General features: G+C 46.3%; 1 protein-coding gene across 4 annotated transcripts; it reads right to left on the bottom strand.

The window, feature by feature from the left end:
* On the bottom strand, positions 1-9,034 carry ATP5MC2 (ATP synthase membrane subunit c locus 2). Of its 4 annotated transcripts, none has more exons than XM_074225759.1 (5): positions 7,125-7,410; positions 4,087-4,154; positions 2,647-2,724; positions 1,718-1,968; positions 1-652 (listed from the first exon to the last, which is right to left on the bottom strand). In XM_074225759.1, exons 2-5 carry the CDS (start codon positions 4,123-4,125, stop codon positions 538-540), a joined length of 483 nt encoding a protein of 160 aa, XP_074081860.1. In that variant the 5' UTR covers positions 4,126-4,154; positions 7,125-7,410; the 3' UTR covers positions 1-537. The 4 variants fall into 4 exon arrangements, with proteins under 4 accessions (XP_074081860.1, XP_074081861.1, XP_074081859.1 ...); XM_074225760.1 differs by lacking the exon at positions 7,125-7,410 and adding an exon at positions 8,898-9,034 and having other exon boundaries at positions 341-652; XM_074225758.1 differs by lacking the exon at positions 7,125-7,410 and adding an exon at positions 7,626-7,733 and having other exon boundaries at positions 341-652.
* Between the last annotated feature and the right edge of the window lie 4,740 nt (positions 9,035-13,774).

Raw genomic sequence — 13,774 nt, 5'->3', positions numbered from 1 at the left:
TGAACTGAGCTTTATGAGTATTCAAACTGGCAGCTGACAGACAGATCTGAGGAAATGACCAAGTCTATTGTAATAGCTCAAATAATGGTGACCTTAATTAGGTTGAGACATAGGAATGGTTAGGAGAGATAGCAGTTATCTTATGCTGGCATTTTATAAAGTCACTGGCTTCAGCATACAAGGTAACAAAGTGTACTAACAAATAAAAGGAATAATTTCGAATTCTGATTCATTTTCCTAAGACAGAAAAAAGAAATCCAGGAGATGCAAAAGCCCAGAAACTTTGAGACTGGGGTCCATCTTTTCAATGAGGTCTATTCAGTTAATGATAGAAAAGAAGCATACACAGGAGACCCAAGAAACAGCTTAATAACACAGTATTTATTTGTCTTCCCTCTGTCAAACCCTGAGTCCATGGCTTTCCCCAGGGCTGCCTGGTAAGATGGAGGGGGAAGTACACATGGGCTGGAAGAGTCATGAAAGGACCTGGAGGACGAGGAGGAACATTCAGAAACATTGAGGTTAGAAGTGGCTCCATCACATGGCGAAGAGGATGAGGAAGGCCACCATCAGGCAAAAGAGCCCCATGGCCTCAGAAAGGGCAAAGCCCAGGATGGCGTAGGAGAAGAGCTGCTGCTTCAGGGAGGGGTTCCTGAGAGGAGGAAAGGTGGGTGAGTCTTGTTCCTTGGCCACAAAAGGGATAGTAAAGCTATCAATAGGAAAAGGATGAGGAAACCTGTTTGACACTTCTACTGTGTCTTTCTGGATGAGAAAGATCACAGTGAAATCTGGACATGTGGGTGAATCTTAGTCTAGTTATCTGCTTAGTCCACCCACTGCTCTGCAGAGATTTAATGGGAACCCTAACCTTTTCATGATTCATTAGCATTTTTAATCCAAATATTACACCTCAAAGGGGGAAAAAATCCACTATTCCTATCATCTATTTCTATTCATCACTGAGTGGCTCCTGGTTTTAAACATTTGGCAGCCAGGTCCCACAATAAGTCCTCCAGAATGAAATGGACTGAGCAATTAAGAGGACTGACTGATGGATAGGACAACTGTCATTCATTTAGAATATGGCCAGAATTTAAGGATCTTAATACCTCCTTCAAAAACCAATCATTCTAATTTAAAGGTGAAGAAACCGTTGAGAAGATAGGAATGCAAGTAGGAAAAATATATTCTCAGTTTTAATGATACTAGCCATTAATCCAGTTTGCTCAGTTCTGTTCATCAGGTAGGTTCTGATTGGCTCAACAATACCAAATTGTACTCCTGTATTGTAACTATGCCAGGATAACTAGGTCTCTTTTGGAAAAATCTAGGAAAATAACTCTATGTCCCCATTGGTATTAAGAGAACTTACTGGTCTCTGGAGAGTTAATTTAGTTTTAACAATGAGTTGCCAAAATTCTGTGGGGAGCAGATAGTCTCAGGATCCCAGTGCCAGTGGGGCAGGCTGAAGAGGCAATAAAATATCCCCTGGGTTGTGGGATAGCAACAGTGAAAGGTGATTTAGAGCTACAGCCTGAGAGAGACAGGAAGTCAGAGGTGGTCCCAAGGAAGAACACCAAGATCCACAGAACCAAACTTTGCAAACCTGTTCTTCTAAAGATTTAAGTATTTACTGATCAGAAAGTGCCAGCTAAGTTTACACCCTGGAAACCCCATCTAAACAAATGAGGTCTCTGCTCTCCAATCCTCACCTTACCTGGCATAACCAATAATGAGGCTTCCAAACACAGTCCCAATCCCAGCTCCAGAACCGGCCACCCCCACAGTGGCAGCTCCAGCCCCGATGAACTTGGCTGCTGTGTCAATGTCCTGTGAGATGGCGCTAGTTTGGAATCCACATCTGGGGACAAGTGAGGTCAAGGGACCTGATCCTGCCAAACTGTTGAGGTTCTGTGACAGGCAGAAGTAGGTTGTAGGAGAAGACAACTTGAAAGGCATCACAAGTTTCTACAACATAACAATACCAGGGCCTAGTGATTGCTCTTCAAAACTAAAAAAACATCCTTCACACTATTGGAAAGTTCTGATACATGAGTAAAGATGCTGAAAAGATGAATTTTGAATTCATTCACCTATGGTCATGGAAGCTTCAGACATGATCAGGCAACAGAGTCAAGTTTGGTGCCCCAGGAGAAGCTGTGTCCCTAAAAGTCCAAGAGCTAGGATTCCCCACTGCAGGTCTGGGTTGGGACAAGGCAAGTATCAGTATAATTCATGGGCAGTCTTTTAGAATGTCACTAAGGTCTGAGAGCAGGGGTTTTAAACTATTTTTAGTGTCAGGGATCCCTTGGGCATTCTGGTGAAGCTTATGGACCTTTTCTTAGGAAAAAAACCCCACAGGATTACTAAGGAAAACAATCCTATAGACAGTTATCAAATACTTTTTTTATAAAGATCATGGCCCCAAATTATGAAGAACCCTTGATCTAAACAGTGGGCAGGATTTACTACCCGTTCTGCCTCCATTTAAAACCACTAGCTCCTGCATAAACCCCATAACAAAGTCCTGCTCTTCTGGGTTGGTATCAGGACACCCCCTGCTGGCCTAAGCAAGAAAGCACTCTTCTCTCTGGTGAGCCCCCCCACTCCCCCCAAGATCAAAGCTCCAATTCATTGTCAAGTTACCTCATCTGTCCGAACATCTGGTTGCCTTAACACCACTGCAGACAACGGTCTACTTAGCAGCTGAGAGCTGCTCCTCACCTGGCAGAAAAGAAGCAAAAATGTCATGGGGGGGGGGCTGCTGCCTGGAATACTTGGGAGTGCTCCAAAGCCATACCACAGGAAGGTGATTCCCTTCTTATCAAGCTCAATCTCTCCTAGTGCTCAATGTCAAGTTTTAGAGAACAAATATAATGTCTCCTCCCCTCTCCTAGGGATGGAGACCCACAGATCCTGGGCTGGAAGAAGACCCAATTCCCTGCAGACTCCTTGCTAGTGGAAAATTGGAGGCACACTCAAATTCCTTTCCCACTCCCTCCACAAACAGGAAGGGTTAAGGCTGTATCAATCCAGAAGAAGGAAGTCAGGGAGTAAAAGGACTTTCTACTATATTTCCAAAGAGTTGAGACTGCCAAGTATCTTGCCCCAAATTCAACTTCCATCAACTTCACAGATTAATCCACCCCAAATCTTAACATGTTTTTACTCTATACACTGTCATTAGTGATTTGTATAGTGTAGACTCTCAGAGAAAGTGAATTAATCAGCTGGTACTATTTTTCTACAACTTAAAGATACCTAGAAAGATTCCTGAGCCACTGGAGGCTCAATGACTTGTTTATGGACATGAATAAAATGTGAGGACTTAAAACCACTCTATGCTTCTTCTTTGCTTTATTAGTGTTCTTAACTATTTTTACTATATCATCTGCCTCTAACTAGACCAAAAGATCCTCTCTTCTAGTTATCCTAGTCCCCACAGAGGACAAGGTTCTATAAACAGTTTGTTGCTTCAACTACACTGTTGACTGAATCTGGATAGTTTAAGCACTAGTGATTTCATTGATAAAGATTACACCTTTCTGATAATTTAGCTTGGAAATATTCTTCCATCTGCAACAAAACAAGGCTGGTTCTTGCTAAACAGACAGCTCCTAAGCCAGCCACAGATGCCTTTCCTTTCTACCTGGGTAGCACTTGCCAAATTGTGCTGTGCTGGCATAGCTTTAGAGAAGCTAGGGTTACAAACTTTCCCTGACACTTCTACAACACATAAGGCATCAGTGAAGTTTTAAGAGGGACACAAAGGGAACACAACTGTCACTTGGTGGTTAAGTTCCAGACCCAGATTCCCAGATCTCAGTCCTATTTTCTCCAGGGAATTGCTTCAAAGGAAACAGTCTAGAGATTTGGGACTCAAGTGAACATTCACTTGCTGAATTCACTTTCATATCAGACTATCATAGCAAGGGAGTCCCAGAGGGTGTCACTTCCCCAGATGAAAAGTACCCCTCCCCACAGTCTAGCTGTGAGAAACAAGGTCTGCTGAAGTTGCAGGTCGAAGGATGGAATAAGTCTTGTTCCTTTCCCTACCCACCCCCCATTTGACTGTCAGCTACTCACAAGAGCAGGGATAGAGACGAACTTGGCGCAGGCGTACATTCTCGGGGGTGAGGGGCAAAGCCAAAGAGCTGAGGGTATAAAAGCAGTGTTGAAAATTAGGATTATTCTCCACTTATTTACAAAGGAAACCAAAGAGAGCTGAAAGGGACTCAGACTGATGCTGAGCGAAATGAGCAGAACCAGAAAAACACTGTACACCCTAACAGCAACATGGGGCAATGATCAACCTTGATGGACTCACTCATTCCATCAGGGGCAACAATCAGGGACAATTTGGGGCTGTCTGCCTCTGTATCCAAGTATGAACAAAGACCAAGAACTAGTACCTTTAATTTAGAAAGAAAAAACTGATATCTTAATTGTCTGATCTTGCTATCTCTTATACTTTGTTTCTTGCTTAAGGATATGATTTTTCTCTCATCACATTCAATTTGGATCAATGTATACCATGGAAACAACGTAAAAGACTGGCAAATTGCCTTCTGTGGGGGGTGGAGGGAGGGGAAAAATTGTAAAAGTCACAATCAGTAAAATCTTTAAAAAAAAAGGGGACTCAGAAAAGTCAACTGAAATAAAAGGAAGACTTCAGAAGTAGCAGTACTCTCTAAAAAGGAGAAAAAGAATCTTTTTTTTAGGTTTTTTTTTGCAAGGCAAATGGGGTTAAGTGGCTTGCCCAAGGCCACACAGCTAGATAATTATTAAGTGTCTGAGACCGGATTTGAACCCAGGTACTCCTGACTCCAGGGCCCATGATTTATCCACTATGTCACCTAGCCACCCCAGAGCAAAAGAATCTTGAGTGAGAAAGTATTCCATTCTAACTTTATTGAAGTCAGCCACAAAAGTGTAATTAGAATCTAGGAAGCTTTATTCCCCTCAGGAACACCAAGACATGATCCTTATAATTTACACTTAATCTAAGGCAATGCTGACAAACCCTTTGAAGACTCAACTTCAGCCTGTAGGAAACATTCTTATGATTCAGAAGAGACAATAACACATTACTAAGAGAGTTTCTGAGAAATGCCGTTCCATCTCCAATTTTAAAAGGCATTTTCTTACAATTTCCCTTCAGCTCAAGTTTGAGTACTTGTAAGTTATAGTTTGTTTGAGGACATTACCCAGAATGTCCTTTATCTAATTCTTTCCCAACCACTGTGCAAAAGAAATCTTCCTTAGATAATAGCACCCTACATATATTAGCACTTTATATACATTATTTTATACAATCCTTATAGCTCTGGGGCAGATGGCATTACTTAGCCCATTTTATAGGTGAAGAATCAATCAGAGGGAATAAGCTAGTAAGTAGAACTAAAATTTGCAACTAGGGCCTCAGATACCAAGTTCTGTGTTCTATATCATGCTGTAGGGATCTGTGAGGAGCTTCTCCTTTAAAAATGGCATTTTTGTGCCTCTGGAAGTCATGGAAAGAGATGTAAAACTGATGGGTTCCTTATATGGTTTTGTTACTGCATAACCTGGAGTCACTTGCTTTGCTCCACACTTTAATTTTTAAATATAAGGAGATCCATAGTGGGGCTAGGGCAGATTAATCTGGAACACATTACTATAATAAGCATACTTAAGTCATTAGTTATCATCTTTAAATCCCAAGAGGGCAAGCGGTACAGTGGCACCAAGACCTTAAATCCAAAGTCTCACTCTGACCTGTCTTATGCTTCAGCTTAAACAAAGATAGCTTCAAGAAGCTATAGGAAAAATAATGCACTAAAATGACTAGTAATTCCTTAGGGAATCTCACCTCATTTTAGGAAACAGCTAACATGTCTTCTCTAACTGTTCAGTGCTCAAAGTTGCACAAGTATGAGGTTTCACAGTGGATTTATACGATAATTAATTAAACTTCAGGGGCTGCTAGGTGGCTCAATGGATAGAGCACTGGCCCTGGAGTCAGGAGGACCTGAGTTCAAATTTGACCTCAGACACTTAATAATGACCTAGCTGTGTGGCCTTGGGCAAGTCACTTAACCCCATTGCCTTGCCAAAAAATCCTAAAAGAATTGAAGTTCGACAATGTCAGAACTTTGACTTTGGTTAGGGTTTTTCAAGAACATTTTTTGTCCTAGTAAGAACATCTTTTAATATAACATACATAGTTTAGAAAGGAAACCAATTATATTGAAAGTTATCAAAAATGCAAAACTCCAGGGGTGGCTAGGTGGTGCAGTGGAAAGAGCACCTGCCCTGGAATCAGGAGTACCTGAGTTCAAATCCGGCCTCAGACACTTAATAATTATGGAGCTGTGTGGCCTTGGGCAAGCCACTTGACCCTATTTGCCTTACTAAAACCTAAAAAAAAAAAATACAAAGCTCTAGAAACTCTAAGTGAGGAACCCATTTTAAGATATTAGAGCCACTAATAAGCTATTCAGCATTCATCTACAGCATCTCTACTCTAATGGAAGTCTTTTCAATGTCTGCCCAATTCTTGTCTCTCATAATTCCTTTAAGTAAGCTTGTATTTGGTTCAGGACATTATTCAGGTTCACACCTCCCTTGTAGATATTACTGTGTATCTATCTTCAAGGCAATAGGTCCTAAGTGAGGCAAAGGTCATCTCTACTGGTCTACCAAACACAGACTGGTGTTTACTTGTGGGAAGAGTACAAGTTTCTTTCCTTGAAATGATGAGGTTTGAGTCTATTTATCAAGGACACTTAGAGGCTGAGCACATGCATGGAGTAAGAGTGAATAAAAATTAAGTTACAGGACAAAATGACAAGAGCTTGAGGAGGTCTTGTCACCATGTAGATTCTGCTGCTGGACGACCTTGGTGGAACCCGTTATTTACGAGCAACTTTTAAGAAACAGGGTTGGGGCGGCTAGGTGGCACAGTGGTCAGAGCCCTGGCCCTGGGTTCAAATCCAGTCTCAGACCCTTGATAACTACCCAGCTGTGTGGCCTTGGGCAAGCCACTTAACCCCATTGCCTTGCAAAAAAAAAAAGAAAACAGGGCGCTTGGCGGTGACTTCGGGTGTCCTCCCTATGCTGCCAGGGTGACTTCTGTCCCTCACAGCGGCCTCGAGCCTCCTCCTCCTCTGCAATGGAGGTCTCGCAGTCCTCAGCCCCGCGGCTGCGCTCCTCCCTGACTTTCCCTGCGGTTAGCCCCCGGTGGGTGTGAAGCCAGGCTTCTGGGGGCACGGGCACGTAAAGGCCGGCGTGCCCGCTGCCCTCGGGCAGCAGGGGGCCCGGCGGCGCCCCGGAGGGGGCGGGGCGGGCAGTTGGCGGCGGCCGGCCCGGGGCGCGGGCAGCCCGGGAAGGCGGGAGCCGGACGCGGATCCTTTTCCTCCCCCCTCCCCACGCCCGGGGCCCAAGATGGCGCCGCGGCCGCGCGGCTGGAGGTCACCGGCGCGCGGGCGGGGGGGGGGGGGCTCGGGGCGCCGGGGCCGGGCGTCGGGCCTCCCGGGGCCGGGGCCGGGGGTCTCCCGGGGGAGGCCCCGCGAAGCCGCGGTGCGAGGCGGGTGCGGCCCGCGCACGTGCTCGGGACCGAGCGGGCGCCAGGCCCCGGGCCTTACCTGCCGGCGGAGCGGAGGAGACAGAGAGGGAGGGGGGCGGGCCGGCGGCTCGGCGCGTGCGCGCCCGCGGCCAACGAGCGGCGCCGGGCAGGCCAGAGCGCCCCGAGCCTCGGCGGCCGGCGGGGCGCTACAGCGCCGCCCTCCAGCCGCGCGCGGCCCGGCGCCCCGCCTCGCCCCCTGCCGGCCGGAGGCGGGAACTGCGGCCAGAGGCGGCCCGGTGCCGGGGCGCTGCGGGGGAGCACGGACGCCGGGCCCGCAGCCGAGCATGCGCAGAGGCGGCGTCGTGCCCGGGCCCTGGAGGCCGGGGTGCCGCGGCGCCGGACGCGCCTGTGCCCCCACGTCCTTGGCACCTGCGCGGCTTAGGAGGCTGCCGTGCCTCGTAGTCACGCGTCTAGCAGTGCCCGGGGGGGGGGGGCTCATCAAATGCCACGCTGTGAGTGACAGCCTCAAGGGGGAGGAAGAAGAGGGGGCCTCCCCGCGAAGGCGTACGTGAAGCCTTAGGCTGCGCACCCCGTCGTGTCCGGGTCCCCCCTGCTGCAGGCCTGCGGCGGAGGCTGCCCTCCTCCCCCTCCCGCACCCCAAGGAGCGGGGCTGGGGGGGGTCTCCGCTCCCCTTTTCCCGCCTCACACGCGGCCGGGGCCCAGAAAAGCACGCGGGGCGCGGGCAGACACTGCGCCCCCGGGAAGGGAGGCCGCCGCGGAGGCGGGCGGGGGCGGAGGCGAGGCCGCGCCGTAAATAAGGCCGATCCGCCTCCCTCCGAGGGGCCGTTTGTCCTCCCTCCTTGGCCCCGCCGCCCCGCGGCGCCCCGGCCCCGAGCTCCTCCATTTAATCGGATTTGGGAGAAGGGGAGGATAAATCACGGCAGCAGCTTTACGGTCCCGGAGGAGAGGCGAGCCGCAGCCAGGCACGCCCGGGCCGGCGATAAAAGCCGCCGCCGAGGGCCCGCCGAGCCATTTCCCGGGCCCCGCGCGGCGCCATTACAGCCGTGTCATTTTGCCCGGATGAGGCCCGAGTTTAATTATCCTCGCGGAGGAATTTCAATGCGGCCCATCCATCTTGCGGGCGGGCGGCAGCGGGATTTATATGGGCCCGTTATTTCTCACCGAGCCTCCATCTGCATTTTTATGGCCCTCCGCTCCGGCCGGGAGCGGGAAGGGGGGCGCCGCGGCCTTCGCCCCTCCCCCTCGCCGGGGCCCGAGGGGCGCCTCCTTATCCCCCCGCCCGCCCGCGCCTGGGCCGCCCCCGGGGACCCCTCAGTCAACAGGTCCTTACTGAATGCCTGCGGAGCCCGCCGGCGCGCAGAAGGGCCCCTTCGGACCAGAAAATGGGGGGCAGCGGGGGCCCTGCCCTCCCCAAGCTCACAGTCCACCCCCACACACAGCGCGTGCACAAACACGTGGCCCGGCCCCGGGGGGGCCCTGGCCCCGGGGGGCCAGGCCGGAGCTCCCTCTGAGGGAACCCAGGGCCCCGGAACACAGTGAGGCCACTGAGGGCGCCCAGGCCAAAGTGAACTGGTCACCCGGGTCAGGGTTCACACCCAGCCCCCCAGCTCCAAATCCGGGGCTCCCGCTGCCTTACAGTGGCTCCCCTTTCCTCCCCATCCAATCACAGACCTCAGAGTTGGAGGGGGGCATCTTGGCCAGGCCTCACTTTCCAATTGCTGAGGCCCAGAAACAGAGGGAGAGACACAGACAGAAAGAGACAGAAGAGAAAAAGAGACAGAGACAGAGGGAATCAGAGAGAGAGACAGACAGACACAAAGACAGAGAAAAAAGAGACAGAGAGAATCAGAGAGACACAGACAGAGACAGACAAAGAGAAAAAGAGACAGAGACAAAGAGGGAATCAGACACAGACACACACAGAGAGACAGACAGACAGAAACACAGAGACAAAGAGAATCAGAGACAGACAGAAAGAGACAGCACAAAGAGAAAAAGAGACAGAGGGAATCAGAGAGAGAGACAGACAGACACAAAGACACACAGAGAGACAGAGAGACAGACAAAAACAGAGACAAAGAGGATCAGAGAGACACAGACAGAAACAAACAGAAAGAGACAGAGACAGAGGGAATCAGAGAGAGACACAAAGAAAGAGACAGACACAGACAGAAACAGAGACAAAGAGAATCAGAGAGACACAGAAAGAGACAGCACAAAGAGAAAAAGAGAGACAGAGGAAATCAGAGAGAGAGAGACAGACACAAAGATACACAGAGAAACAAAGAAAAAGAGACAGACACAAAAACAGAATCAGAGAGACACAGAGAGACAAAGAGAAAAAGAGACAGAGAGACAGACAAAGAAAAAGAGACAGAGAGACAAAGAGGGAATCAGAGAGAGACAGACACAAAGACACAGAGAGAGAGACAAAGAGAAAAAGACACAGAGACAGACACAAACACAGAGACAGAATCAGACACACAAAGAGAGAGACAAAGAGAAAAAGAGACAGAGACAGAGACAAAGAGAGACAGACATAAAGAGAGACACAGACAGACAAAGAGAGAGACAGAGATAGAAACAGAGAGAGATTGCCCAAGGTCACAGGGCTAGTTAGTAAGCAAAGCCTGTATTTGAACCTAAGATTCTTCTCCAAAGCCTGGGGTCTTTTCACTATCTAATGTATGGTCTTTTCATTTTCATTTCCATGTCCATGTCCACATGTATACAAAATCCTACTACCTTCCAGCCCTGTTCTCTTAAGGCAAAACAAATCCAGTTTATAACTAGGAATTAGCCCCAGTAAACAGCTGATGAGTACAGTCATTACAGATTAATTTTTGACAAGCAAGGTGCTTTGCATAGAGAAGGTATTTAATAGATAATTCTGGGATAGTTCTTAAAGGACAACAGAGATGGCTGCTCTTTTTTGTTTCTAGCACTTCCAACATTCAGTGTAGTTAGCAGCCAAATAGCATAGGAAGAGGCTTTGCACCACAGCTAGTCAGGGTCCTGGAAATCCTGGGTTTTTAATCCCTTTAGCAGTCTGGTGAAGCCTATAGACCTTTTCTAAGAATCAAACTTTTAAATATTCGAATAATTGAAGGAAATGCTAAATCTTAGTGATAGGTTAGTGAAAATAAACATGAGGTTTTTTTTTTCACCTCCAAGATCACATCACTTCTCACCTCCATCTATCCATGGACCCTTTGGGAGTCTGTATACCCCAGATTAAGAATTCTTGCTATAGAGACTCTTCATTAGCCCCATCAGTGGCAGCCTCAACCAGTAGCTCTAGCAATTTCCCCAGAGTGAATCCACATTCATGCAGAGGGTGATTAAGGAGGCTGGAGGTCATTTATTCTTCTTTACTGAAATGAGGGGGGAGGAGAGGTTATTAAAATAAAATGTGTTTGTAGATATCTGACCAGTTTGGTAGATGGTCAGTACAGAGAGTTCCTAATTCAGAACTGACATCTATTCTGAAATATTGGCCTGTTGAGAGAGGAGGTCAGAAGGGGGGAAATGGAACAATAAGCAGTGGAATGGGAGATGAAGGGGAAACGGGGTGGGGGTGGGGATGATGAGAAAAGAGAAAAGGCAACCTAAAGAAGTACAGAGAAAAGGATTGGGAGTGAAATGGCCATCGTTTGATCACGACCATGGGCTTGAAGAAAAATTTGTCTTCCATTTTACCAAGGGGAAACTGAGAGCCAGAAAGAGAAGGGGAGTAGGGCAGAGGCATCTTATCGAATTTTCTCCTTCTTCTACCAGATCCTGTACCAAGTCTTCATTATATAGTTATAAAATAAAGAGATAGAGCAGAGTCAGAAGACCTGAGTTCTAATCTCTACACCTCTGCTTCTCGTTTCTTTGACCCTTAGGCAAATAAATTGTCTCCTTTGAGCATCTTTTCTCATCTGAACAATGGGAATAATAATATGCTGCCTATTCCACACCAGACTAGTGAGAGGAAAGGATAGCTGTTATATAATTGTGATTTATCCTTAGCATTATTAGATGCCAGTTCTAAAATCCTGTGATTCAAAAGCCAGTAACTGGTACCCAATGCCTACCATCAGTCTCATAGTCTGTCTGGCTAATAGCCTCATAACCCAATGGCACTAAACTGGGATTGGGCTGGTAATTCAATTCAGCAAATATTTATTGAGGGCTTGCTTTGTGTAGGAGATGGTTACATGCTTCAGGGATAAAAAAGATGAAGAAGAAAATAGAACTGAGTGCTGGGAAACATCTTAGAAGTTATCTGCCCTAACATATTAATTTTAGGAATAGAGAAACAGCCTCAGAGATGCTAAGTGACTTGCCCAAGGCCATACAGGTAAATGGCAGAATGGAACTCAAACCTAGGTCTTCCAACTCTAAATCCAGTTCTCTTCTATCATACTATTCCTTTGGAAAGCTTGAAGCCCTAATTAGACAATTGACAAATAATAAGACAATTACACAAATAGCTAGATAAAGCAGGACAAAAGTACAAGATTTAAGAATGTGCAGAAGTCCTCACTAAAGAAATCAGAAAAGGATTTTATGGAGGAGATAGCATTTGACCTGATCCTTGAAGAATTGGTAAGATAAACTTAAGGCAGTTAGGTAGTGCAGTAGATAGAACTCTGGGTTTGGAGACAGAAAGACTCATCTTCCTGAGTTCAAATTTGACCTCAGTGACCTATTTAACTGTGTGATCCTGGGCAAATCACTTAACCCCATTTGCCTCAGTTTCCTCATGTGTAAAATGAGCTGAAAAAGGAAAGGACAAACCACTCCAATATTTTTGCTAAAAAAAAAAAAAACTCCAAATGGGGATATGACTGAAACAACTGAAAACATAGGCATAGATTGTAGAAAGGTCTACAGGAGGGTCAACTCCAGTTGAAAGCAAGAAAGCCCAAGGAATTTTCGTGAAATAGTATTATAATTTGATTGGACTGTGCAGAACATATATGAGAACAAAGTAGAAAAGTAGGCTAGAATTAGCATCTAGTGGATTTGAAAACCAGAATATAGTTGGAATTTAATTCATTTGTAATGGGAAGTCATCAAACATTTCTGAATATGAGAAAACAGACAATCAGGAATCTTAATTTGGTAGCAGTGTATTCAATGCCTATGGAATTGTAGACTTTGAGTTAGAGGAGTTCCCACATATAATTCCCTCTTTTCCCAATTGAAATAATTGGGTCCAGTGAAATTAAGTGATTTACTCCTGGTGGAACACCTAGTGTCTGTTGAGTACTGAACCCACATTCCCAAATTAATGGATATTAGACATCAACATGTCCATCTTTCCCCCATCTTCTTCCCTCCTCCCACCTTCCCTGTTTCTATCAAAGGTAACACCATCCATATTGAAAGTCTTAGAGTCTGCATAGACTCTGGCACTTTTCTTTATCCTGTTCCCCTCAATTAATCAATGCCAAGTCTCTTATTTTTTAGTTTTTGTTTGTTTTTGGTTTTTGCAAGGCAATGGAGTTAAGTGACTTGCCCAAGATCATACAGCTAGGCAATTATTAAGTGTCTGAGGCCAGATTTCAACTCTTATCCTCCTGACTTCAGGACTGGTGCTCTATCTACTGAGCCACTTAGCTGCCCCTAATGCCAAGTCTTGATGATTCTACCTCCATAACATTTCTCTCTGTTTCTTCTTCTCCACTCATATAACCAGTACCCTAATTAAGCTTGCACCACTTCTTGGACTACTGAGACAGCTTCTTAAACATCCTCCCTACCTTAAGTCTTTCCCTGCCTTCAAATCTTCCATGTAGTTAGTAAAGCAATTTTTATACAGTACAATTCCAATGATGTCACTCTTTTGCTCAAGAAATTCCAGGAATTCGCTATTACCTCAAAGATCAAATACAAGCCTCTGCATTTAGAGCCCTTCATAATCTGGCTCCAATCTACTTTTTCCATGCTTCTTATGTATTACTCCCTTTCATTGAGCAAGCTGCAGTCCAATGGAATTGGTCTTGCTTTTTACATAATAAACCATTTCCTCTCTTCTACCTCTTAGAATTACTAACTTCCTTTAAAATTCTTCTCAAACCTTACTTCCTCTTTGAGGACTCTTATAAGGCCTCTCCCTCATAAAATGGCTGGATTTATTTTATATATAATCATATGTATATACACCATTTCCTCTTATTGAAAGTAAACTCCTTGAGGGCAAAGATTGTTCCCTGA

Source organism: Macrotis lagotis, chromosome 2, assembly GCF_037893015.1.
Source record: "Macrotis lagotis isolate mMagLag1 chromosome 2, bilby.v1.9.chrom.fasta, whole genome shotgun sequence".
Taxonomy (NCBI): domain Eukaryota; kingdom Metazoa; phylum Chordata; class Mammalia; order Peramelemorphia; family Peramelidae; genus Macrotis; species Macrotis lagotis.
This window is presented reverse-complemented; position numbering and strand designations above follow the sequence as displayed.